General features: G+C 42.4%; 1 protein-coding gene across 2 annotated transcripts; it reads right to left on the reverse strand.

The window, feature by feature from the left end:
• Nucleotides 1–241: 241 nt before the first annotated feature.
• On the reverse strand, nucleotides 242–23,369 carry C1QTNF3 (C1q and TNF related 3; the record flags this gene model as incomplete). Of its 2 annotated transcripts, none has more annotated exons than XM_082652234.1 (6): nucleotides 242–401; nucleotides 1,938–2,037; nucleotides 9,834–9,963; nucleotides 14,579–14,733; nucleotides 17,192–17,303; nucleotides 23,286–23,369. In XM_082652234.1, the coding sequence occupies 6 exons, from the start codon at nucleotides 23,367–23,369 to the stop codon at nucleotides 242–244; spliced, it is 741 nt and encodes a 246-aa protein (XP_082508360.1). The 2 variants fall into 2 exon arrangements, with proteins under 2 accessions (XP_082508360.1, XP_082508359.1); XM_082652233.1 differs by having other exon boundaries at nucleotides 23,067–23,369.
• Between the last annotated feature and the right edge of the window lie 1,657 nt (nucleotides 23,370–25,026).

The raw sequence follows: 25,026 nt of genomic DNA on the forward strand, positions 1-25,026 counted from the left end.
AGTGATAAATGTTGCTGGGTATATTAGTCAAGGTCACTTGGGAAGACTGTTTTGTGGTTTCTTCTTCTGAGCTCCTGAGTCATCCCACATTACTGATGTACCTGCAGTATGATTAGCAATGTAACCAATAAAAATTTTTTTTAATACAACATGTAGAACCATCAAATCTAAAGTCCCTCATCATGACAATACCAGCTCAGCTATAAGTCTTCCCAAAAGTGGAGCTGGTCTATTCATACTTTTACTTAGTTTCAAAGAGCAGGAAGCCTGCAAAGGTGGAGAAGCGCTGGTGGTCCCCGTGAAGAGCGCCATTGCCCATTCTCAGCCAAACCTCATCCCCTTTGGCCAGTTTCAGCACTGCATGGTTGCTGGATGTATCTGATTTCCCCTTTGTTTCATAACTAGAAAGAAAAAAAGGCACCGACTACTTAGTCTTTGCAGTAAACAGCCAGCTCTTTACCAAAATCCGTCCTCCCTTCTCTTCCGGAGTCTCATACAATTACGTATAGTCCTGGGATTAAATTCTCTAAATGCCATGTGCCACTCATATATAGGATTCACCAATACAGCTCTCACAAACAGCCCCCCTGCTCCTTCCTCATTATGACTGTGTGGAATGCTAATGACAATGACCAGCGTGACCTTGGAAGCCATCTGTTGAAGCCCGAGTGTTTGAAGACTGTGCCCTGAGAAGAAAAGGAATTTCTATCATGTTCAAGCCCTTGGACCAATGTTATAGCAGTTCAGTCCACCTTAACTAATTTAGAATTTGGTTCTAAAGAAGGGTGCTGCCATATTGCAAACTAAAACATGTTTCATCGGCTCATGGTCAGGCAGAGAGCGGTGAGGAAACAGATATCGTGGGCTTGAAAGTTGGAGATCCCTGTCATGCTAGAGCAAAACATTTAGGAAAACATGATGACTTGGAATAGAACGCCTGATGCATAAAAGTGTCCACAAGCTTGTTGTTCTTTCCTCCTTCTGACTGTGGCAATGACAATGATGTGAGAATTTGGGAGTCAGTTTTATAGATGGCAGAAATGCTTTCACCAGCCCACATCCCTCAAAAACCTGGTGGAGCAACTCTCCTTCCAAACTCCACACAATTCCCTCCTCCACCCTTTCCACCCCATCCTTCCCCAACCTGAAACCAGGCAAGAAAAATTGAGTTCTAGTGAGTTCGAGCCACAATATTCTGGATCTCTTTGTTGCAGCATTTCACCTACCTAACTCATCTTTTTCTCTTTTGGCTTTTCAAAGCCTCTTACTAGAGGCCAGGGTCCAAAAGAAAAAAATATGGCAATCCCCACAAGTCATCAAAAATAACCGAGAAAAGATAACAACCACGAAGTTTTTCACAGTTTCACAATACCCATTTATTTAATTATGGGAAAGGTGTTGGCCTCTCTTCCCTACATCTTAAGCTTATATCAGAGCAAATTGCAATATTTCTTTTTTAAATGAACTTTTTTCCAAGGTGCCTAAGGGCCAGGTTGCTAAGGTAAACATCAGAGCCACAACACTGCTAAAGAAGGAAACCAACTCGCAACTCTTGAACTGCCAGCTCCAGGGATGATAGAGAAGGCCATCAAAAGGACTAAACTCTAGGCAAAGGGGGCGGAGAGTAGGAAAGGAGAAGAAAAGGCTGAGAGGGAAGGAAAGAAAGAATGAGTTGAGAAAAGAATACAAATGACTAGTTATGGGGAGTGTTGCTAGTAATTAGTTCAAGACCTCTTATCAACCTGCTTATGATCAAGTTTATCGATTCACTGCTTCCCAAACAGTAAAGATAATCTGGCCATATACTGTACATGGGAGGTCTCAACGACAACAAGGTTTATGCCAGTCTCTGCTGATTCCTATATACCCGCTGGCATTGGCCATCCTTTGAGCGAACAATGGCAGCATGGATTCCTATGATAGAAAAGGCCACTCACCTGTACATGCTGAAGACCGTGTTGCCATTGTGCATGAGGTACACATACACTTCCTCAACGTCCTCATGCTTCATCATGCTGAAGGTGAAGAAATACACACCTGAAAGAGGCCGATATTTATCCACATTTATATTAACTATTGTACATTGAGGACTGGGAGATAGCGGGGAGATATGTCCCATGACGTCACACTTCTTTTGTTGCTATTCTACGTGGTATGTAGGTTCTTCTTGGCCTTTATTTCTGTGAGTGTCCCTTTACCTGCTCTCACTTTCAAACTGCTTTACATATTACTGAGACTTTCTCAGTGCGTAGACCATGTTTCCCTAACAAGAATACAAAGTCTTTAAAGGCAGGATTTGGCTGTATCTCATGGCCTCTCCTTGCCCCTAACAAAGCGCAAAGTATATAAACCCATCCCTAGGTTTAGATTAACCATCATTCACACCTTCCTCAGGACACATATGGACAAAGTAGAGAGGCCTGCATGGAGGCACCCGTGGTCTTCTGTGGCCTAACAAAATGACCCAACAGCTTCCCTGGTGGCGCAGTGGTTGGGGGTCCGCCTGCCGATGGGGGGACGCGGGTTCGTGCCCCGGTCCAGGAGAATCCCGCATGCCGTGGAGTGGCTGGGCCCGTGGGCCGTGCCCGCTGGGCCTGCACGTCCGGAGCCTGTGCTCCACGGCGGGAGAGGCCACAACAGTGAGAGGCCCGCATACCGCAAAAAAAAAAAAAAAAAAATGACCCAAGTGCAACATTGTCATTAGCCAAAGATAAGAAAGTACTGTAGCACAGTGAAATGTTCATCAGTTTTAACAGCTCCAGCAATTTCTCATGTTATTCATTGTAAGTAGGTGAAATTATGTACAATAAAAAGATTCAACTTTGACTCAGCAGCATGACCTTGCTACTAAAAATATGAATCCTTTTCATTAAAATAACACCAACATATTTTAAAATATTTTAGTTTTCTTTTAAGAGTCTAGGGCTCCTAATTGAAAGTAACTTAATATACCTGATACACTTTAAATGCCAGTGTAGAAAATACCTTCACTGAAAGATTAAGAAAAATCCAACAGTAGAGAGATGAGCGAAAAGGAAAATCTTCCTAACTCTAAACGATCTTGGTTTTGAGACTGCATTTTGGAAAGATGAATGAATATAAATCATCCAACTCTTATTGATTTCCATGCTACATTTTTAAACTAATGGCCTTGTCTTAATCCATTTGAGCTGCTATAACAAAATACAACAGACTGAGTAGCTCATAAATAACAAAAATTTATTTCTCACAGCTCTGGAGACTGGAATTCCAAGACCCGGTGAGGGCCCTCTTCCAGGTCACAGACTTCTGGTTGTGTCCTCACATGGCAGAATGGGCTAGGGAGCTCTGTGGGACCTCTTCTATGAGGGCACTAATCCCATTCATGGGAGTTCATGTGATCTAATCACCTAATTCCATCAACTTGGGCATCAGGCTTTCAACATGTGAGTTTTAGGGGGACACAGTCAGACCATAGTAGACTTTGTAAAAGAAAAACCCAGAAACATCTAAAAAAAAAAAAAAAAAGCACCACATAGTTCTATGCTGTTTTCCAAAGGTGCAATCAAATAAAACAGAAGCTCTAAGGCTACCATGTTGATCCACCTGCCTCTCAGTCAAGTTGAACCAAATAAAGATGTATGATTGGGCTTCCCTGGTGGCGCAGTGGTTAAGAGTCCGCCTGCCGATGCAGGGGACACGGGTTCGTGCCCCGGTCCGGGAGGATCCCACATGCCGCAGAGCGGCTGGGCCCGTGAGCCATGGCCGCTGAGCCTGCGCATCCGGAGCCTGTGCTCCGCAACGGGAGAGGCCACAACAGTGGGAGGCCTGCGTACCGCAAAAAAAAAAAAAAAAGATGTATGATTATGCTTAATTTATTGCCAGGCTTGCATATTCAATGTGCTGAGAATAAAAGATACGATATAAAAATAAGTCATGTTCATTCATATGCCTAAAGATTGGTCCACAGATGAAAAGTAAAGGCAGATAGAAATTAGAGACTCAAAGAAAGTAATTTATATGTGTGCAGTTTTTCACATTTTACAAAACTTCTTATTACATGCACACACAACAATTTTCAATGCCTCAAGAAGATAAAGTGGGAATCAAAATGACAGAAAAAGCGACTTCTCTGGTGGCGCAGTGGTGAAGAATCAACCTGCTAATGCAGGGGACACAGGTTCGAGCCCTGGTCTGGGAAGATCCCACATGCCACAGAGCAACTAAGCCACAACTACTGAAGCCTGCCCGCCTAGAGCCCGTGGTCCACAAGAAGAGTAGCCACCACAATGAGAAGCCCACATGCCACAACTAGAGAAAGCCTGTGTACAGCAACGAAGACCCAATGCAGCCAAAAATAAAATAGAATAATAATAATAACAAAATGACAGAAAAAGATATTACTTTTCCTGGAAAAAATGATGACTATTATAAAAAATAGATGCAGAAGCATTTTAGAAAGACTAAGAAACCAAATGGTGAATAACTGAAATGACTATAGAGTTGGAAATATAATTCAAAAGTGAATCTATATTATATCCACACATGGCTTTGCTCTGCAAGGGAAGGTACTAAAATCAGAGGTAATACATTTGAACTCTGTTTTTCAGGAGTTTTCAGAAAACTCTGTTTTCTCTGTCCCATCACTCTCAGAGTTAAGAAGTATGAAAAGGCCATTTTATAATCTATTGGATGAGGTTTAAACAGTAAAGTGGGAGTCAAATGATGGTTGTTATTGTCTGAATTATGTCCAGCTCAAGAGAATTCTAAAACACAACTAAATCCTTGAGCTTCAATTATAAAGCCATTGAAAGCAATGGAAGCATTCATTGGGCATATCTACGCACCTATGTAATCTGTGGCACAGACAGTGTTTAACAAAATAGTTATAGGAAAATTATAACATAAGCCTTCAGAGCAGAAAATCACATAAGAAGATTTAAAGCTGATTGAAGCATGATGAAAGATTGCTTCTATCACTTCGTATGTCAGTTCATTTCTGACTTCAGCTGGGTAGAAAAATAAATCAAGGCACACATTAAAAGCATTTGTGACAGGACTTCCCTGGTGGCACAGTGGTTAAGAATCTGCCTGCCAATGCAAGGGTCACGGATTTGAGCCCTGGTCTGGGAAGATCCCACATGACGCGGAGCAGCTAAGCCCATGTGCCACAACTACTGAGCCTGCGCTCTAGAGCCCACAAGCCACAACTACTGAGCCCACGTGCCACAGCCACTGAAACTTGCACACCTAGAGCCCGTGATCTGCAGCAAAGAGAAGCCACCGCAATGAGAAGCCCGTGCGCTGCAATGAAGAGTAGCCCCCGCTCGCCGCAACTAGTGAAAGCCCGCACGCAGCAACGAAGACCCAACACAACGAATAAATTTGAAAAAAAGAAAGCATTTGTGACAAATCTAACATGGCCACTGCACCCATCCGAATTTTCTTTTTTTTCTTCTCAATACCATATACAGAGACAAGGAAAATTGACAACAAACACCAAAAAAGTATCCATTCTCTGCAAAACTAGGAGACTGAAAAAAAAATCAATAAACTTAACATATCAGTTAAGTCCTGTCACATGTCACTGACCGCAGGCAGAGTCACGGGGAGTCAACATGGAGGGCAAGGAGTTTTGAGGAAGCCAAGTGGCAGCAGATCTCAAACAGTGCCCAGAAAAATGCACTCCCTGATGCAGAAGGGCCACTCTGAAATATAGATGCCGAAAAGAAGCTCCTGTGAGCAGGGCTGAGATAAAGCAAAAGTTATGTTTGGGGAGAAGGTTGCTAGATAAAGTACAGAAGGTGTGGAAAGCCATCCTACGGTGGCAGATCTCAGAATCTACCAGCAAATATAAGTCTCCTAAAGGCCAAGGAACCGGCCAGTGCAAGGCTGGTTTTAGAAGTTTTCCTAGACCCAGTGCAGTCTGGGGAGACAGAGAAGTGTGGCCACACAGGGCGGCTGTAGTTAAAGGAAGTGGCGGGGCTTCCCTGGCGGTGCAGTGGTTAGGACTCTGTGCTTCCACTGCAGGAGCGCAGGTTCGATCCCTGGTAGGGGAAGTAAGATCTGGCAAGCCCTGCGGGGCAGTCAAAAAAGAAGTGTAGAGTGCTCGCTTCGGCAGCACATATACTAAAATTGTAACGATACAGAGATCAGCATGGCCCGTGTGCGAGGATGACATGCAAATTTGTGAAGCATTCCATATTTAAAAAAAAAAGAAAAGGAAGAAAGAAAACAAAGAAATGGGGAGTCCCCTGGCAGCAAGGTAGGAACCACCAAGCCACCAAGCCTGGAAGTGTGCTGGGGTCCCTCCCCTTCCCCAAGAAACTACTGCATAGAGCTGATCTAGGAAAATTCTTCAACCATCGGTTAATTTTAGAAAGTAGAAAAGAACAAAAATTACTCACCAAGAAGAAATTTCATCATGTGGTAGATGAAAAATGTAAGCAAAGATTCCATCATGTGTTTGAAATATATTGATGAAGCAAATCCCTCTATGAAAGAACATTGTAAAACAGAATACAGAAATCCATGGTAGAAATGACCAGACAAGAGGAGGAACTGAAAGCCAGGACATCATGACTAGTGTAAAACACAGAAAACATAAAAAAAAAAAAAAAAAGATCACAGAAACAAGACGGAAGAAATTGGAAGAAGCAAAAAGGATAATTAATCCCTAGAAGATGCAATTTTAAGCATATGCAGGATAGAAATGGAAAAAGCAAACAACATGAAATGGAAGTCAAGAGCACCAAAAGATTAGAGAAAATAATGCATACAGAAGACAGACTAAGAAAAGTCAAAAACAAAACAAAGTATACTTGGAGTTCTTAAAAAAGTCAACCAGTGGTGTACTAAGGTGCAGGGGGAGGGAGCCAGGGGGATGCTTGCGAGCGGTCCACCCCACAGGGGAGGAGTATTTTATCTCTGACATGTTTAGAACTGCTGGTCTATGATGCTAATAAAAAAAATCTAGCTAACTTTCATTGGCTTTATTACAGTTTTTAAATATTCTATAGACAATATATCCCGTTTGCCTAATTTCCTAACACAAGTCAGACTGCTCCCAATGCCACCTCACCTTAGTAAAACGAGAAGAAAAAACTTTATTTATGTTTTAAAATATAATTCAAAGAAGCTTTCCCAGACAAAAAGAAGGCTTACACACACATATTGAAAGGACACAGCAGGAAAATCTGACCCAGAATGATTAACACTTCTTCTAGAAAATTCACTGGACTTTGAAGATAGAGAAATAATTCTTTGGGAAGTCAAGCAGAAAGATTGTCACTTATAAGACGAAAAAACTCAGACTTATGTCAGAGTTCTCCAGACCAAATGCCAGAAAACAGGACCAAAAAAAAGTAAGCCAAGGTTTTTATTTGCAGCCAAGGTTATAACAGTTTAGAGCATGTAAAGTCTCAGGGAGTACTGATGGCATAAGCTTTCTTGAGAAAATTGAAGGATAAAGTTTAGCTAATAAAGAGATATCTGGGAGACTTTGGCAACATGACTAGTGGTGAACATTGAATATATTTAACTGCAAGGTAAGTCCAAATCATAGGAGGGGTAATGTTGACAAACTAAAATGTAATTGTTTTATACCTTGACAGTGTATAAATGATTCAACCACCAAAAGTTAAAAATTAAGAAAGAGAGAAGGTGGGAGACATAATAAGCTCATTGATTGGCTTATTTGTAATATTTGAGATATATAGATAGATAGATAGATAGAAAACACTATCCAAAAGAAAGCTGGGGAAGCTATAATATACTAAACATAGGAGACTTCAGAAATATTATCAAGGATAAAGAGAAACATTATATAATGACAAAGGGTCAATTCACCAATAGTCTAAATGTCTTTTAACTCATGAGTGGATAAACAAACTGATACATCCATTCAATGGAATACTACATAGCCAGAAAAAGGAAAACATTATTGATTCATACATAGACATGTGTAAACGTTAAATGAATTTTGCTAAGAGACATATTGTATATATTGTACAATTCCATTTATATGACATTTTGGAATTCTAAGGTTGGAAAACTGATCAGTCATTGTCAGGGGTTGACTACCAAGGGATAGCACAAGGGAATTTGGGGGATGAAAGAACTGTTCCATTTGATACTATGGTGGTGGAGATATATCTCTATGCACTCGTCAAAACCCATAGAGCAGCTGTACACCACAAAGAGTAAATTTTGCTCCTTGCAGAGTTTTAAAAACTCAACTAGAATATGAGAAACTCAAGATGAGATTATGATAAATGAATCTAACTGTATTACAAATGAATGAAGTAACAGAACTGAAGGGCATGGGGGAAAAAGATGATCTAAGGGCTTTTAAAGACAGTGTTTTGACTGGACGGTAAAAATAAAAAAATTGGACACAAACATTACACCCTAGTTGGTAACTTTGTTTCTCATGGCACACGGGTTTGCAATTTTTTAACTACTTTATTTGTATACTAAGGTTCAACAAATAAGTAAATATATTATAGATTAAGAGAGCCAGGGTTCACATTGTCAAAGAAAGAAGTTACAAATAAATAAAGAAGATGCTAGGATGAACTCAGTGGTGCTGGATTTGAGTCAGATGTATCAGAATGAACTCATGTTTTTTCGTTTGTTTTTTAACACACAATATAGATAGATTGTATCAGAATGAACTCATTTTTTTGTTTGTTTTTTAACACAAAACATAGATAGATAGTAGGAAAATAAATACAGATATGTATGCATGCATGATTAGTATACATGTGTATTTCCTAACTCTGTCCATTGACAGGACCCAGAAGCAGTGACCTGCTAATAGCGATGAGTATATTTAGCACCCAAGTTTTGGTTTCTAAATACTAGTCTCCCAAGACTCCTTGGGAAAATGGGTATTTCCAGAGCTAGGACAGGGGAAAATGCAATATGAGCTTGAAGCAGCTTGTGAACTAGAAAGTAAGAAAGTGGTTGGGGACTGAATAATGGCCCCCATGTATGCCCATGTCCTAAAGTCCCCAAGATCCGTGACTCTTACCTTATATGGCAAAAGAGATTTTGCAAGGGTGATTAAATTCAAGGTTTTGAGATGGGGAGATTATCCTGGATTATCCAGGTGGGCCCAGGGTAATCACTCTGTCCCTATAAAAGACCAAGGAGGTCAGAATCTGAGAAGACAAAGTGATGTGACAGTGGAAGCAGAGATTGAGGTGATGTGGCCAATAGGCAGGGAATGGTGACAGCCTCTAAAAGTTGGAAGAGGCAAGGCCCTAGAGCTCTCCAGAGGAAGCAGCACTGCCCATACCTGGACTTTAGCCCGGTGAGACGGATTTTGAAGTACTGACCTCCAGAACTGTTACAGAATAATTTTGTGTTGTTTTAAGCCTAGTTTGCAGTAATTTGTTACAGCAGCAATAGGAAATGAATACAGAAGTACTCAAAAAAAATTTTTTTTAACGTTTTTAAAAAAGGATACGACCTTCCTTGGGGTGGTGGCAAAGGAGAGGGGATGAACTCAGTTATGACACATTTAAACTGTGAGAATAAGGGCTTTTCAAGGCAGAGGTAACTATGCCTGTAAGCTTTATTTGGTTAGTTTGAATGAGTTAATAATCTAAGTAGCCCACGGTCATCATCATTTTTAAAAATGTCTCTGTCTTTTCATATATATATATATATATTATATATATATATATATATATATGTTTTAACCAGAATCACAAAGAACTCTTAATTCCCTTAGGGTCTTTCTTTCTTTGTTCCCTCCCCCTTCCTTCCCTTCCTCCCTCCCCCACTTCCTTCCTTCTTTCTCTTGGTTGCTTAATTGATTAATCCAGTCATTTATTTTTACCTCTCACCTGATACTGGGGCCCCAAATCTACCAGTCATGACATCGAAGAAATTTCCGATGTTGGTTTCGACACTGCTGAAGATAATCCCACTGTTCTGATTGCTGAAGTGAGTTGCCAGAGAAGCCATGAACGCAATCTAAGCGAAGAGTTGGTGGTTAATTAAAAGGCAATTTATCTTAGAGAAATAAGGTTTTGATACAAGAACTTTATTTCACCAATATTTGTAACAGCAAGATTGGAAATAATTTAAACATTAATCTATAGAGAAAAATTGAATCATGGTGATTTCTAACATTTTTATGCTATGCATCATTAAAAGTATATATCAACAGTTCTGAGCATGTGTTTCAATGAACATTAGACTTTAAAGTGCTTTCTGAGATATTAAAATTCTATTATCAAATAATACTGGAAAATTTGGATGAAATCTTCTACATATAGCTATTACATGTCCATTAGCATATACTAAAGGATCCGAAAAGTCCTGCAGCCAACTTTTTAACTTTGTTTGCCCTGTGTTATTTTCTCCAAAAAGACACCTGTGATATTATGATTTATAATAAATATATATTTAGTATTCGACCCCAGTTCTGGCAGAGAACTAAAATCCTCAGAATTTCCTAAGTGTTGAGGGCAATCAAGGTGTCTTTTGTTATGTTAATCAGGTAACTTTGGAACAATCCCTCGGGAGGGTCTGGTTGCCTGTGGAGCCAACCACGTGATTTGAACTCTCAGTCCTCTCCCATCCCCCCCTTCTCAGCCCTGCCCCCAAACCTCCGGAGAGGAGAGTTAGGGGCTGGACAGAGAATCAGTCACCAATGGCTAGTGATTTAATTACTCTTGCCTAAGTAACGAAGCCTCCATAAAAACCCAAAGGACGGGGCTTCCCTGGTGGCGCAGTGGTTGAGAGTCCACCGGCCGATGCAGGGGACACGGGTTCGTGCCCCGGTCCGGGAAAACCCCACGTGCCGCGGAGCTGCTGGGCCCATGAGCCATAGCCGCTGAGCCTGCGCGTCCGGAGCCTGTGCTCCGCAACGGGAGAGGCCACAACAGTGAGAGGCCCGCGTACCGCGAAAAAAAAAAAAAAACCCAAAGGACAAGTTTTGGAGAGTTTCCCAGTTGGTGAACGCATGGAGATTTGGAGAGAGTGGTGCTCTTAGATAGGGAGTGGAAGCTCAGACCCCTTTCCCCACACCTTGCCCTATGCATCTCTTCCATCTGGTTGTTCTTCAGTTACATCCTTTTATAATAAATTGGTGAGCAAGTAAGTAAAATGTTTCTCTGAGTGCTTCTGTGAGCCGCTTTAGTAAATTAATCAAACCCAAGGTGGGGGGGGGGGTCATTGGAAGACAGAAGCACAGGTGATAACCTGAACTTGGATTGGCACCTAAAGTGGGGGAAGGGTGGGGCAGTCTCGAAGGACTGAGCTCGTAAGTGTCAGAAGTGAGCTGAATTGTAAGACATCCAGCTGGTATCCGAGAATTGCTTGGTGGTATGGGAATAGCCCACACTCGGAAATTGTACCACCACTGGAGAGTCACATTTGAAAGTCAATGCCAGTCCCCTGTCCAAATGAGTCATTGAAACTGAGTGCGAATTAGATCAATAAATTCTTTAACTTGCTGGGATTATCCATCTTGAATGAATGGAAGTTTTAAGGGAGAGGGGTGAGAGAGGAGAGAGCAAATAATTTGACGTTCTGGAAGACTTGGGGTGTGGACAGGGAGGCAGGCCTGGGAGAATCAACACAGAAAGGATTGGGGCACTCAGAGGACAGTGTGAGGGCACTGGACACAGAAGGATGAAGAAGGGGTGACACCAGAGGACGAGATTTAGGAATGGGGATGAAGGGGCTGCAAGTCACCCTCCGTTACAATCTGCCCAGGACCAATCTTGTCTCCACTTTAATGCCTCCTTCAAAACATGTGAAAGTAGTTCTCCCTAATGACCATAACGTGTTTTTAGGGTTAAAAAGCTGATGGAGCAAATGTAATAATTGCCCAGGTGTTCTCCATTAAACTGGCTACTACAAGGCCCCTTAACTAGCATATAACCATTCCCAGATTTGGGTTAGTTTCTAGCTTTGAGAACCATCCATCTTATTAGGTACCTATAATCTGGGCGATGGCATCTGTCTCCTTTCCTTTGTAAATTTATACTGGTACACAGACCGCAGGTTGCTAAAATTATTAAACAGCAGTCATTAAAAAGTTACGAAAAAAAAAGACGTTACGAAACCAAAAAAGCAGGTTGAGTAACACACAGGATCTCTTAGCTTACCCTTAAAATAACTTGATTCCCCCCAAAATGATGGAATTTATCCAAGGTCAAACAACTACCACATGTGCCCAAATAAAGGGTAAAGTTTTCCCCCACTGATATTTCAGATAGAGTGGCTGTACCTTATAGTTCTTTGAAAGTTTCTCGTGTTATAGTATTGTCCATGAAAATATTAATCAGTAATCAAAGACAGAAATTGGAAAATTTTATTAGAGCCAACCTGAGGATTATAACCCAGGGGACAGTCTTTCAGAAAGCTCTGAGGACCGTTCTGAAGAGGTGTGGGGATAGGGGGAGAAACCAGTATCTATGTGATTTGGGTGAAGGGGTCCATGCAGTCAAGCACACATCTTGGTAGAAGGTTACTGCTCTTCACAAGGAATAAATATCTTAGTTAATGGTTTCAGTGCTTTTCTAAGTAATGGTAAGATGCAAGAAACTGGGTTCATAAATTTCTCTCCTGAAAAGATCTGTCTGAGGGCCAGTGCTGTCAGTTTTCCCAGAGCACAAGATGCCTCATCCTGATCTCCGCCCTGAATTCCTTTCACAGTGTATTGTAGGTCAGCGACTGCAGTGGTAATGACTTGGTTCTTATAGAACTGGATGGTGGGCAACATTCTTTATTTTACAATCCTCTCCCTTCTGTTCTTAATTTCAACCAAGGTTTGGGAGGCATTTTGTGACCAATTGTCCCACTGCACTAGGAATGCTCATTCCCAGGTCAGGAGAGGATTTCCTTGACGGGACACTTCATGTGCTATTACTGGACCAGACCCAGTTAACAGTAGCCAAAAGCCTGTGGACCACCTGTCTTACTAGTCTGTTACGGTCCAGGAAATGGCTCCCTCCTGTTGCTTCTTCCCATATCCCGAGTTACACTATTACAATCATTGATCTTACAGGACTATATATTTGGTCAATTGTTTCAAGTCCCCTAGTCATCATTATTTTTATTGGAAGCTCAGTCACACACTGGTAATGAAAGAAAAAATAATCTTAAAATAGGCAGAACGCAAGTAATATAGCTAGTAACATTAATAAGGTTGTAAGTAAGTAATGTTATCTTCTAAGGAGTTACATGTCTGGCGTCAAAAGAAGAGAAATTGATCTTTATGGTGGAGCAGTTATTTCTGCCATTGGGGAGGTCTGGTTAATACATAATGCAGATGCACAAGGCACACTAGAGGGGAGGGAGGAGGCCAAAATGGGCAGAGAAAAAATTATGTTTCAATTTTTCTTGTCTTGCCTTAAAATATGAATTTGATTCCATCAGCATGTTCTCTCAGTTACTTAATTTTAATCACTAGTTGCTGTTTCAGGAACACATACCAGCCAGAAACAAGAAATAAAAAAATGCTAGTTTTCGATGTTGATAGGAGTCCCTTGGAAGAATCCATCTTAAAAATATTAGCCAAATAAATAAATAAATAACCCAGACCTAGTAATTTTCTTGGTGTGACCTAACCTCACATTTGCAAGTTTTAGGTGTTACTGACAACAAGAATTTTGAACATCACTTAAAAGAGAAATAAAGAACAGATAAATGCGGGACTTCCCTGGTGGCTCAGTGGTTAAGAATCTGCATGCCAGTGCAGGGGACACAGCTTCAATCCCTGGTCCGGGAAGATCCCACATGCCACAGGGCAACAAAGCCCGTGCGCCACAACTACTGAGCCTGTGCTCTAGAGCTTGAGAGCCACGACTACTGAAGCCCGTGCACCGAGAGCCTGTGCTCCACAACAAGAGAAGCCTGCGCAGCGCAGCAAAGAGTAGCCCCTGCTCTCTGCAACTAGAGAAAGCCCACGCACAGCAATGAAGACCCAACGCAGCCAAAAATAAATAAATAAATTTATATATAAAAAAAGAACAGATTAATGGGTAGTGGGCTTGAGATAAAATGTCCAATGATAGCCTCATAAATGAATTAAAAAAACTTTAAGCTGAAATGAATATGGTCTCATGACTCAAAATAAAATGCCTCCAGTAATAAAGATACTGATGAGAAAACCTTTTATAAAAATTAATGCCACGAAATCTGATTTGATAGAATTACTTGTATATTAATATCCATATATGTAATTTAAATATGCAAATGTAACAAAATCGATAAATAAATGGAATAGTCAAATATCTACTTAATAATATTTTATGCATCTAAAAGTTTACATATTCGAGTCGCCAAAAACCTTGTTATTGAACATGTCTCCTCATTTGGAAAATGGAGATTAGCTGATGTTCAGGGCTGCTTTGTAATTTGGTCCAATGAGGGTGTTGAATTTCACCCTTCATACATTTCTCCCTAAGAATGATTTCAAAGCACTTTGACAGCATAGGTCTTCTGCAAACACCCTGTGGTGGAGATGAACAAATTGAGACAGGTTTACTCAACACTGAGGATGAAAAAGCACTCAAGCCTTCTGATTCCTGGACCCTGAGTGAGGGTCATCTGGAGACGTGCCAAGACGATTTACCTGCAGTTCTGGTGGGATCCCCGGGTAGCCCTTCTCTCCTTTGGGGCCATGCTGCCCACGCTCCCCTCGTGGCCCCAGATCACCTTTGTCTCCTTTCTCTCCTTTGGCCCCTTCGTGGCCAGTGGCTCCATTATTGCCATTGTTTCCATGGTTTCCTTAAACAACCAGACATCATCACATGAGAAAGCCCAGTCACTCATACTCACCATCTATTTTTATACAAATGCAGCTCCTTTCTTCAAAAATGACAAACTTAATTGTAAAAGGGGACCATCTGAAACAAGCTCAAACACAGCCATGGTGACATCATCAGATGGGTTCACTTTTAAATGGGACACTGAAAACAGCCTTAGATACTCCTAAGGCTCCAGGCTCCAAAGCCTGTTTTACCTATAAAGCAAGACTTGGATGAAAAATTGCATAGAGACATTATAAAGCATCCTTTATAAGAGCAAAGATTTGAAACCACCTAAATATCCATCAATACTGAAAGGGCGGGCTTCCCTGGTGGCGCAGTGGTTGGGAATCCGCCTGCCAATGCAGGGCACACGGGTTCAAGCCCTGGTCTGGGAAGATCCCACATGCCGCGGAGCAATTAAGCCCATGCGCCACAACTACTGAGCCTGTGCTCTAGAGCCCGCGAGCCACAACTATTGAGCTCAGGTACTGCAACTACTGAAGCCCGCGCATCTAGAGCCTGTGCTCCGCAACAAAAGAAGCCACCGCAACGAGAAGCCCATGCACCACAACGAAGAGCAGCCCCCACTCCCCGCAACTAGAGAAAGCCTGCACACAGCAACGAAGACCCAACACTGCCAAAAATAAATAAATAAAATAAATTAAAAAAAAAATACTGAAAGGGTTAAATTAAAAAATGGTACATCCCAGTAAATGATGTTATATAGTCACAAAAAAAGAATGCTGAAGAAAAATATTTAATAGCATGATCTTTTTAGATAAAAAAGGTTATGAATCAATCAATAGTGATAGCATGATACTATGTATATGTGTATATATATGTATATAATATAAAATATGTACATGTTTTATCCAAAGGGGAAAAAGACTAGAACAAATTACATAAAAATATTTTGCAGTGGTTTTTTCTAAGTGGATAAAGCACAAATGATTTTTGTGTCATTCTATACACTTTTCTGCATTTTTGAAATTTTCTACAAAGAACACGAACTACTTTTATAACTGGAGGAAAAGTAAAATCATTGATAAAAAATTTTAACAGTAATCTTGAAAGCAAGACTTGGATCATGATTTCAACTCTTCACTTTACTTTGCTAAGAGATAATTTCTACACCTCTCCCTTTATTTTTATATTTATTGAATTCCAGGCCCTTTTGTTGTTTATTTTGTGTGCCTCCTTTGGTCAGGTTTCATACTGAGCTTGCAATTCTTCCAGATTAATGAACTTTGGCTGGGTTTACAAGTTAATGTGCTAATGACAAAACTGTTCCTGATGGGAAGCACGTAGCCAAGGCCAGCCTGTCCTGTGACCTCAGAAGAGTTTAGACGTAAGAAGATTTTAGAGGGATCTGAAAGTTCCCTACCCGTAATCACTGTACGGGCTGCCTGCTGCCCTTGGTGTTCAGTGACATAGATTCCAAGCTACTGATCATAAAATCTAACAGAGCACTTTCTTATTCTAAATTTGGTTTCATTTGACAAGCCACTCCAAAGTATTAAGAAAAATTAAACCTTATTTGTTAAATATTAACATCAATGGGAGTAAGTCAGAGAAGAGCAAGCAGACATTTGCCAAACCCTGAGAAAATGTTCTATATCCCCAGGAATTGACCTGGAGACAAGAAAGTCAGTTAAACCCCCAGATAGATTTGGAGGTCCTGGGACAGAGGGCACCTGGGCTGCCCTTTCCTTGGCTGACCCAGGAGACTAGCAAGTTCCCCAAATGATCCATGTCTGGGGTGCCACTCAGTAGTAGAGATGGCTGAACAGTGGGTCTAGAGGGACCCAGTGGAGCTGTACAGCATGCCTCGTGCCACCATATGGTGCTGGAGCCCAAAAATGTCCCCATGAGTCCAAGAGAGGCATGAAGGTCAACTGAGAGACAGTTGAGCATGGAAGGGCCTGGGGATTAAGGGAAGAAAAACTCAGCTAGACCTAGAATCAGACAGAAAGATGTGTAGCTCAGTAAAAGAGACTGTGAAGATGACTAAAACCCAGACCAGCAAGCTCTCCTCCCCACTCTCACTTCCCAAATCCCCTGAAGCCTAGATCTGGTGCGCTGTATGGAGCACACGGTGGCAGAAACACTAAAACAACAAGAGTATAAACCTGTTCAGCTCCAGTGGTTGCAGACTCCACGCTGGGGAAGGGCCTCCTGGCCTGTAAGCTGGGGCCCCAGCATGCCTAATGCCTATGGGATTCTGCAAGCAGTATGGATAATAAATACTATAGTTTACACAGTTCCACCTCATTAACTCAATAAGCCCAGTTCCCCAGCCAACTCTCTTTTGGATTTTCCATGCATAAGCTTTGGATCACACACAAGTGATCCCAACTCACTGAGCTTCACCCCTGGCTCCTGTTTTGGCACAGTCTGCAATTAGACTGGAAACAACGCATCTCTCTCATCCTTACCTGGAATGCCAGGGAGACCAGGAGGTCCAGGGGGGCCTTGGTAGCCTCGAAAGCTGTAGTCTCCATGACAACACTTGCTGCAGTCTGGGGGCAGTCCTCCAGTTTGTGGAGACTTTGAAAAAAAACAAAGAGAAGCTTCAGAGCAAGGTACATATGAGTAATTAGAACTTTTGAGCTTCCTCTGGCCACAGCCCCTAGGTAAGCTTAATTCCAAACAGCCTATGACAACATCAGAAAAGAAAGTGTGGGGTGACTTATGTCATCTTATGTCAATGGCAAAGGAGTCAGGGAGTAGCTAAGGTGAGGTGATGATCAGAAAGGCAAAGGAAACAGGAGAGTCACTAGAAGAACAGCCTCTTTGGAAACTGGGAGTGGGAGTGGAGGACTGGGGCTGTGTTTCTGGGAAGTATGTTCCTGCTGCTACAGAAAGAGAAAGCTCCCTTTCTCTTCCAACTGCCAGTAGTCTCAGATGTAGCTAGATTGAGTAGATGACCCTCAAATGATAAAAATTACCAACCTCAAATGTAGTTATTAAGTCTATCTATATTCATGATACTGGGTAAAGAGTTCTTAGAAATTCTGAATTGTATCACAACACACAAAAATTGCCTTAGAAAATAAAGGAAAGAAAGTATTCATTAGTCCAATAAATTCTTATTAATTATCTACATCCTGAAACAACTTTAACTCCCTTTTTTTAAACTTCCACCTTTAACATGCTGTTCTGTTTCATATTCCACTTGAAAATTTAAAGTGATTAACGCATTATTTGAACCGAGATTTCATGAGTACTTAATGGATATTAAATGTATTCAAATATGACACTGAGTTCAATGCTTCTTTATTCAATGATAAATTTCTAAAAAACTTGTGCTTACTGTCAAGGAGCTAGAGATTTGGCAGAAGTTGAATGGCAGAAGAGTTAGAGTTGCTCATAAAATTTGGAGTCTCTTCTAAATTGGCAACTTTTTAAAAAAAATTATTTATTTATTTATTTACTTTTGGCTGCGTTGGGTCTTCGTTGCTGTGCACGGGCTTTCTCTAGTTGCGGCGAGCAGGGGCTGCTCTTCCTTGTGGTGCACGGGCTTCTTATTGCGATGGCTTTTCTTGTTGTGGAGCACGGGCTCTAGGAGTGCAGGCTTCAGTAGCTGTGGCTCACGGGCTTAGTTGCTCCCGTGGCATGTGGGATCTTCCCAGATCAGGGATCGAACCCGTGTCCCCTGCATTGGCAGGTGGATTCTTAACCACTGCGCCACCAGGGAAGTCCCTTAAACTGGCAACTTTTAATGATGGCTTACAAAAGACTCGTGGAAACTTTCCTCGACACCAATTATAATTCAAAAGTTTTTGGAAAATAGCATACTGTTGCTAAGGGATTCACTTTTTAAAAGGAAAGGATGGGGTGAGAGAGGAAGGACGAGAGAGAGAGAGAGAGAGAGAGAGAGAGAGAGAGAGAGAGAGAGAGAGAAAGGGAGAAAGGGAGGGAGGAAGAAGTCATTCAAAATTGAAGTTTTCTCTATCATTAGAAATCCAAGTAGAACAATGTATCAAGGCTTCACACAGCTGCACCTCTAGACTTTTATAGCACAGGAAACTCTACTCAATACTCTGTCATGGCCGTGGAAAGGAATCTAAAAAAGAGTGGATATATGTATATGTACAACTGATTCACTTTGCTGTACAGCAGAAACGAACACAACATTGTAAATCAACTACACTCCGATAAAAATTATTTAAACAATTAAATTAAATTAAAACAAACAAACCAAAAAATAAACTTGGGCTTTTTTCCTTACTCTCATTCCTTTTTCCTACAGGTTCCCACCTATAGCTATTAAGAAAAAAATGCAGAACAGCAGCTGTAGTCCCAGCAATTGCCTGCAACGGCTCAGAGCTCAATCTCAAGTTTTCAGTAGCTAGGATTTGGCGCAATCTCCTAGTCTAGTCTTCTGTCCCCCAGACCCAACCTCGGACAGGTATGGGAGTCCATGAAAACCTTTTATAAAACTGGCAGAGGCAAAGAAAATCAGTGAAAGCAATTGGTCTGAGACAAGGGATTTCAGACACTTGGAAAGTCAGACACCACAGCACCACCCCACCTTCTAATCCAAAGATGCAACCTGAGAAGTAGGTATTCTGTAATTTCCTGGTATGATTTTGCTAATATGAAATACAGCTGTTTAAGCTCCAAGAGATCCTGAGCTCTGCCAATAAGAAATTTTAGGGAAGGAGAAGGGTGGGGAGGGAGGGAAAGTACTGAAGTGGAACCATTGGTTTAAAAATAGAATTGAAAAACTGAGATGCTAAGAATGTCAGAAAAAGAAGTGGACTGGAGCCAGAACTCCCATCATAGGTCTGTGTGACTTTTGTGAAGTCATTTTCCCCCAGGCATCATTTTTCTTGTCCACTAAATTAGAGGATAGGGTAAAGATGGTCATGAATTTTCTTTCCAGCTCTATAATGCAAACAAGGATACTGAAGTCTTTTCCAAAGCCTCAGATGGTGACTTAGAAAGATGTTGTTTTGAAATCTAGTGTCTGGGTATGAGGCGTTAGCGCCAGGAGATGGGGTGCATACCCGACCACTTTGAGAGCATAGCGCTGCCGCCAAAACAGGGAGAGACTTCTGGTCATTAAGTGGGCCCCTTCCTGAGAACTGTCCTGTGACATTTCACAACATGGTCCTCCCTCTGGCCTGGTCTTTCAGAGTTCAGTCAAATGGAACCGTGTTCATGAGCCTTAGAACAAGTTGGACAGGATGTGTTCATTGAGAAGTTTTCTCCCAGGTAAGGGAAAATGACATTCTAGGTAGTTCTCTATATTACCCTCTCAAGTTTTTCAACTCCTTTCCCCAAATTAGGTCAAATTTGAACACCAAGTTCATGCAAATGGACAGCATGGGAGGAAGAAAGTCCCTAAGACAAGTTCCATCCATTTTGTAGATGGAGGCCTAGGGGCAGCTACTGAGAATGAAGCTCTACTATTGGGAAATGACTTCAGGAAAGACAGTCCACAGCTCCTTCCTTAACTTAAGGAAGAGGGAAGAGAAAGAAGGTGAAGGGAAGTGGAAGAGGGAGAGATAGGCGTCCAGGAAGAGAGGGGAGCTGGATAAAGGTGAACAATAAAGAGCTACAGAGAAGAAAATGTCAGGAAAATAGAGCGCAGGTCTGCTCAGCCCACCTCTCCGCACAAACGCTATGGCCAGAGTCATCTTTCTAGAACACACACTTGATCACCTCACTTCCCTGCTATGCACAAACAAACAAACAAACCTTTGCTGGCAAAATAAGGTCTAAGCTTCTTCACCGGCCAACGGAATCCATCAGGTGGCACTAAAATCACTGATGTCTTCCTCCTATAGCCCAGCTCTCCAGCCACACCCACTCCTCAAGCCCCTCTCAAGGCTCTTGCTGTGGCGCATGTTTGTTTATTTTATTTTTTCCGGGGATGCCCACGCTTTCGTCTCATCATTTGAGATCCGACTCAGCGGCCACCACTATTCTGACCCTTTTCCCCCAATAGTCTTTTGTGCCATTACTTTGTTTATCACATGGTACTTAATTACCTGTTGATTTATCCCCACTGGAGCCCTTCAGCATTGCTCAGAGAGAGAAGCTTGGGTGTATTTATCCCCATCCTAAAGCATGACTCACACTAGAAGCACACAGGTTAATCGGTAAAGGGATGAATGAGGGAAAAGGAGGAATAAAAGGAAAGAAGCAGTGTGGGAAGTGAGGCCAGAGGGAGGAACACAGAGCAGTCCTAAATTCAATGTGGGTCTCTGTATCTACTGGCAGAGAGTGGTACTGAACCCTCTAGAATATCAGTGGCTAAATCTCCTCACTATCTCCTGTGGGGGGCTGGTTTGGAAATACTTCAGGAACCCAAGGGAGTAGGAAAGCCCCCCGGCTTAAAAAAAAGAAAACCTAGAAAGTGGCTTCTTTTCCCCCTCATCTGATTTCCACATGCTAGATGCCTAGAGGCACTAGAAGGTGGGGTGGAGTAGAAATGTAATTTGGATTTCAGTCAAGAATTGATGACCGATGACAGCCTACATCTGCCTTCTGCTGCCTCTGGGGGCTCACATGTCATGACCCGGAAGGATCCAGCAAAGAGCCCATTTTGTCCAGATCAAGGCTTGGACAAAAGCACAGATATCTTTACCACTGAGAAAAACAATGAGTGGTACTCACTCTTCAGCCAAAAGACTGTCAAATGAAAGAACAATCTCTAAAAGTGTCTTTCAAAAAGCAGGATTGGATTTAGAGGTTATCATTTCTTCCACGGCTCTGCAAAGGAGCAATGTTTTCTTGACCAGGCCCCACAGAATAGTTCGGGCAACTGCATTTGTGGTCAAGTTAGAAGTCCCAGGTTTGTCGCAGATCTACAGATGCTTCTGCCTGTGATCTTGGTCTGATCACACTACCAGTCTCAACGCAAACTTTCAATCTGTGGTCAGAGGGGTTTAGATTTCAGCTGCATGGACTTTGCCAGGGCCTATTCAACGCATAGAAGCAGTCAATTCTTGTAGTAAAACTTATTTGTTCAAAGATCATATAATTCAGGGGGCTTCCCTGGTGGCGCAGTGGTTAAGAATCCTCCTGCCAATGCAGGGGACACGGGTTTGAGCCCTGGTCCGGGAAGATCCCACATGTCGCAGAGCAACTAAGCCTGTGTGCCACAACTACTGAGCCTGCGCTCTAGAGCCCAAGAGCGACAACTACTGAGTCCGCACGCCTAGAGTCGGTACTCCGCAACAAGAGAAGCCACAGCAATGAGAAGCCTGCGCACTGCAACAAAGAGTAGCCCCTGCTCGCCATAACTAGAGAAAGCCCACGCGCAGCAATGAAGACCCAATGCAGACAAAAATAAATAAATAAAATAAATTTTTTAAAATGTTTAATAAAAAAACAAAGATCATATAATTCAGAATAACTCTCCTTGCCCCTCATCTGATTTCAACGTGCTTGATACCTAGAAGACAAATCAAAATCTGCTTCTTCCTTATGTTGTACACTTGAAGCTAACATAATGTTATATGTCAATTATACCACAATTAAAATTTTTTAATTTAAAAAAATAATAAAGACATACTTGAAAACCTGTTTCTTCCTGTTCTTAATGTTTTCGATTAAAATGAGTTTCATCAATTTGCCATTCACTACACTGAAACCTTAACTCACTCCCGTACTACCCTGAAAGAGTTAAAGATGTTTCCTTAGATGCTGTGCTTATACTCAGCATCTTACACAAGTCCTCTGTGATTATCAGGCATTAACTCATACAACAGAATCAAGTCTGCATTTTAAACACAGTGTGCTTTTGTTTTAACTCTTTGGTCCTTTTTTAAACAGAGTGAACGTAGAGACTTAGCAACTTAGAGGGCTATAAATCCAATTACCAAGCCTGGCATGAAATGTCACAGTAAACTCGCAAATCAAGTGAAAAACTCAAAGGGCAGCTTCTCTCTGCTGGGAAGAATTAACGAAGTCCAACTTACGATCTGCAGATGATTATCTCTAATGATCTATCTGCAAAGGTCAGATCTGCAAAGGTCAGCTCTCCTCCTTTCCGCATCAACAGAGCAAGAAAGAAACCAAATCACAGCAGAGCTGGGCTGGCTGTCCCTGTTCCCCTTTCTGATGGGACAGCTGTGGCCTCTCTTTATCTCAGTCCATCAGTGCTACCTCTGCTGATTTTCTAACACAGACCAGCCTCGTCCCCAGTATCCCACAGCAACCCAGAGAGAGAGACCCACAAGCAGCTCAGCCAACTTCTGGAAAGCATCGATCCTAAGAATCATAGCTGGAAAAAGAGCAAAAGCAACAAAACTCATTAAGCTTTGACAGTAATCCTTAAAAGAGAATTCCGAGTACCTGGCCCCAGAATGGGGTGATCTGGGCTAGGTCATCTACCTCGGGGTGCGGTAGCTCATCTGGTCTCAGGGGTTTTAGGTCTGTAGAAGTGTTATTATCCACAGTCCCAGTTTTAGGATGGCTCCGCTCTCTCACTTTCTCCCTCTTGGAGCCGCTACGGCCAGTCTGCTGATGGCTTTGCACTATTCTCGCCACCACTTTATTAGCTCTTCCGCTCACCTCCATGTATTCATCTTGACACAGGCAAAAAGGGAGGAAAAGCAAAGCCAGCAGGTGCCAACAGACGAGCTGCCCTCCGAGCATGATTCCCAACAGAGCCACAGAGCCTCCTGGAGAAGACGGCTAGGGCTCCAGCTGCCGTGGTCTCTTCGGGCAAGTGCCAGGGCTGCAGATGAGACTTGCAGCCGGCCAGGCGGTTTTATACTTCGGTATGTAATAAATAAGGCTGCAGGCCAGAGGAAGAGCGGTGCTCCTCCGTGGGCGGAACGGCCCCCATTCATTACTTTCCCACATCACAGGCAAAACGATTTGTGTGACAGCTCCCAGTTGGTGGGTTCATAAATGTCACACCTTGGCACGTTTTTTGTTAAAGCGTGAAGAAAACATGCACAACCAGCTGGAAACAGGCAGCGTGTGTCCAGTGGTTTGCTTTTGCTATTAGACATGGAAAGGCTGTGCCTTTGCAGTCTAAGATGCCTTTTGGAAAAACCTCCTCCCGGGCTTGCCAGGAAATTCGGGCTTAACTGCATCAATTCCGTCTGAAATGGCGGTGGGAACGTGTTCAGGGCCATCAAGAGAGCTCTGCACTCTCATTGCACAGCTAATATTTCCCCACTGTAGCCGTCCCTTAAAGGTACTCATTTCTGCCTCCGGCACTGGCAGCAGAAGGCAGTTGGGTGAATCCAGAACACTGAGCTGGATTCAGGGGCAGAGTCTCTGGGTTTAACAAAAGCATTTCCCCATCCCAGGTTTCATTTCCTTTTCCCTGGAGTTCCCAAAAGCCAAAATTAGATCAAAGTGGACCAAGTCGCTTTATTGCCAGATGAAGATACGACATCCTGCTTCATATTAAAAGAAGGTTGTCTGTCTCTGGCTCCTCTTCCTTCTCACATATTCTTGTTTAAATTGAAGAAATCGAGGGACTTCCCTGGTGGTGCAGTGGTTAAGAATCCACCTGCCGATGCAGGGGACATGGGTTCGAGCCCTGACCCGGGAAGATCCCACATGCCGCGGAGCAACTAAGCCCGTGCGCCACAACTACTGAAGCCTGCACTCTAGAGTCTGCGAGCCACAACTACTGAAGCCCACATGCCACAACTATTGAAGCCCCTGCGCCTAGAGCCCGTGCTCCGCAACAAGAGAAGCCACCGAAGTGAGAAGACGGTGCACTGCAACAGAGTAGCCCCTGCTCCCCGCAGCTAGAGAAGGCCCGTTGCACAGCAACGAAGACGCTACACAGCCAAAAATAATCCATAAATTTATATATATAAAAAGATGAATCAGGTTTTTAAAAACATAAATGAAAAATAAATAAAAGTAAAGAATTAGAAAGCATCAAACCAAACAACCTCCCTCAAGTAGATCAGGATGGAGAGAACTATCATTTCCTTTAGAATACTTGCTACATTTTTAAGAATTCAGCCAAAGAGAAAATGGACATTCCTAACCTCTTAGTGACAATAAAGAGAACTTATATAGCTTTGCCATTAAAAATTGCTTCTAGGGCTTCCCTGGTGGCGCAGTGGTTGAGGGTCCGCCTGCCGATGCAGGGGACACAGGTTGGTGCCCCGGTCCGGGAAGATCCCACGTGCCGCGGAGCGGCTGGGCCCGTGAGCCATGGCCGCTGAGCCTGCGCGTCCGGAGCCTGTGCTCCGCAACGGGAGGGGCCACAACAGTGAGAGGCCCGCGTACCGCAAAAAAAAAAAAAATTGCTTCTATTTCCATATCATTTTATTTAATA

This window comes from Grampus griseus (genome assembly GCF_964374135.1).
Source record: "Grampus griseus genome assembly, chromosome: 3".
Lineage (NCBI taxonomy): Eukaryota > Metazoa > Chordata > Mammalia > Artiodactyla > Delphinidae > Grampus > Grampus griseus.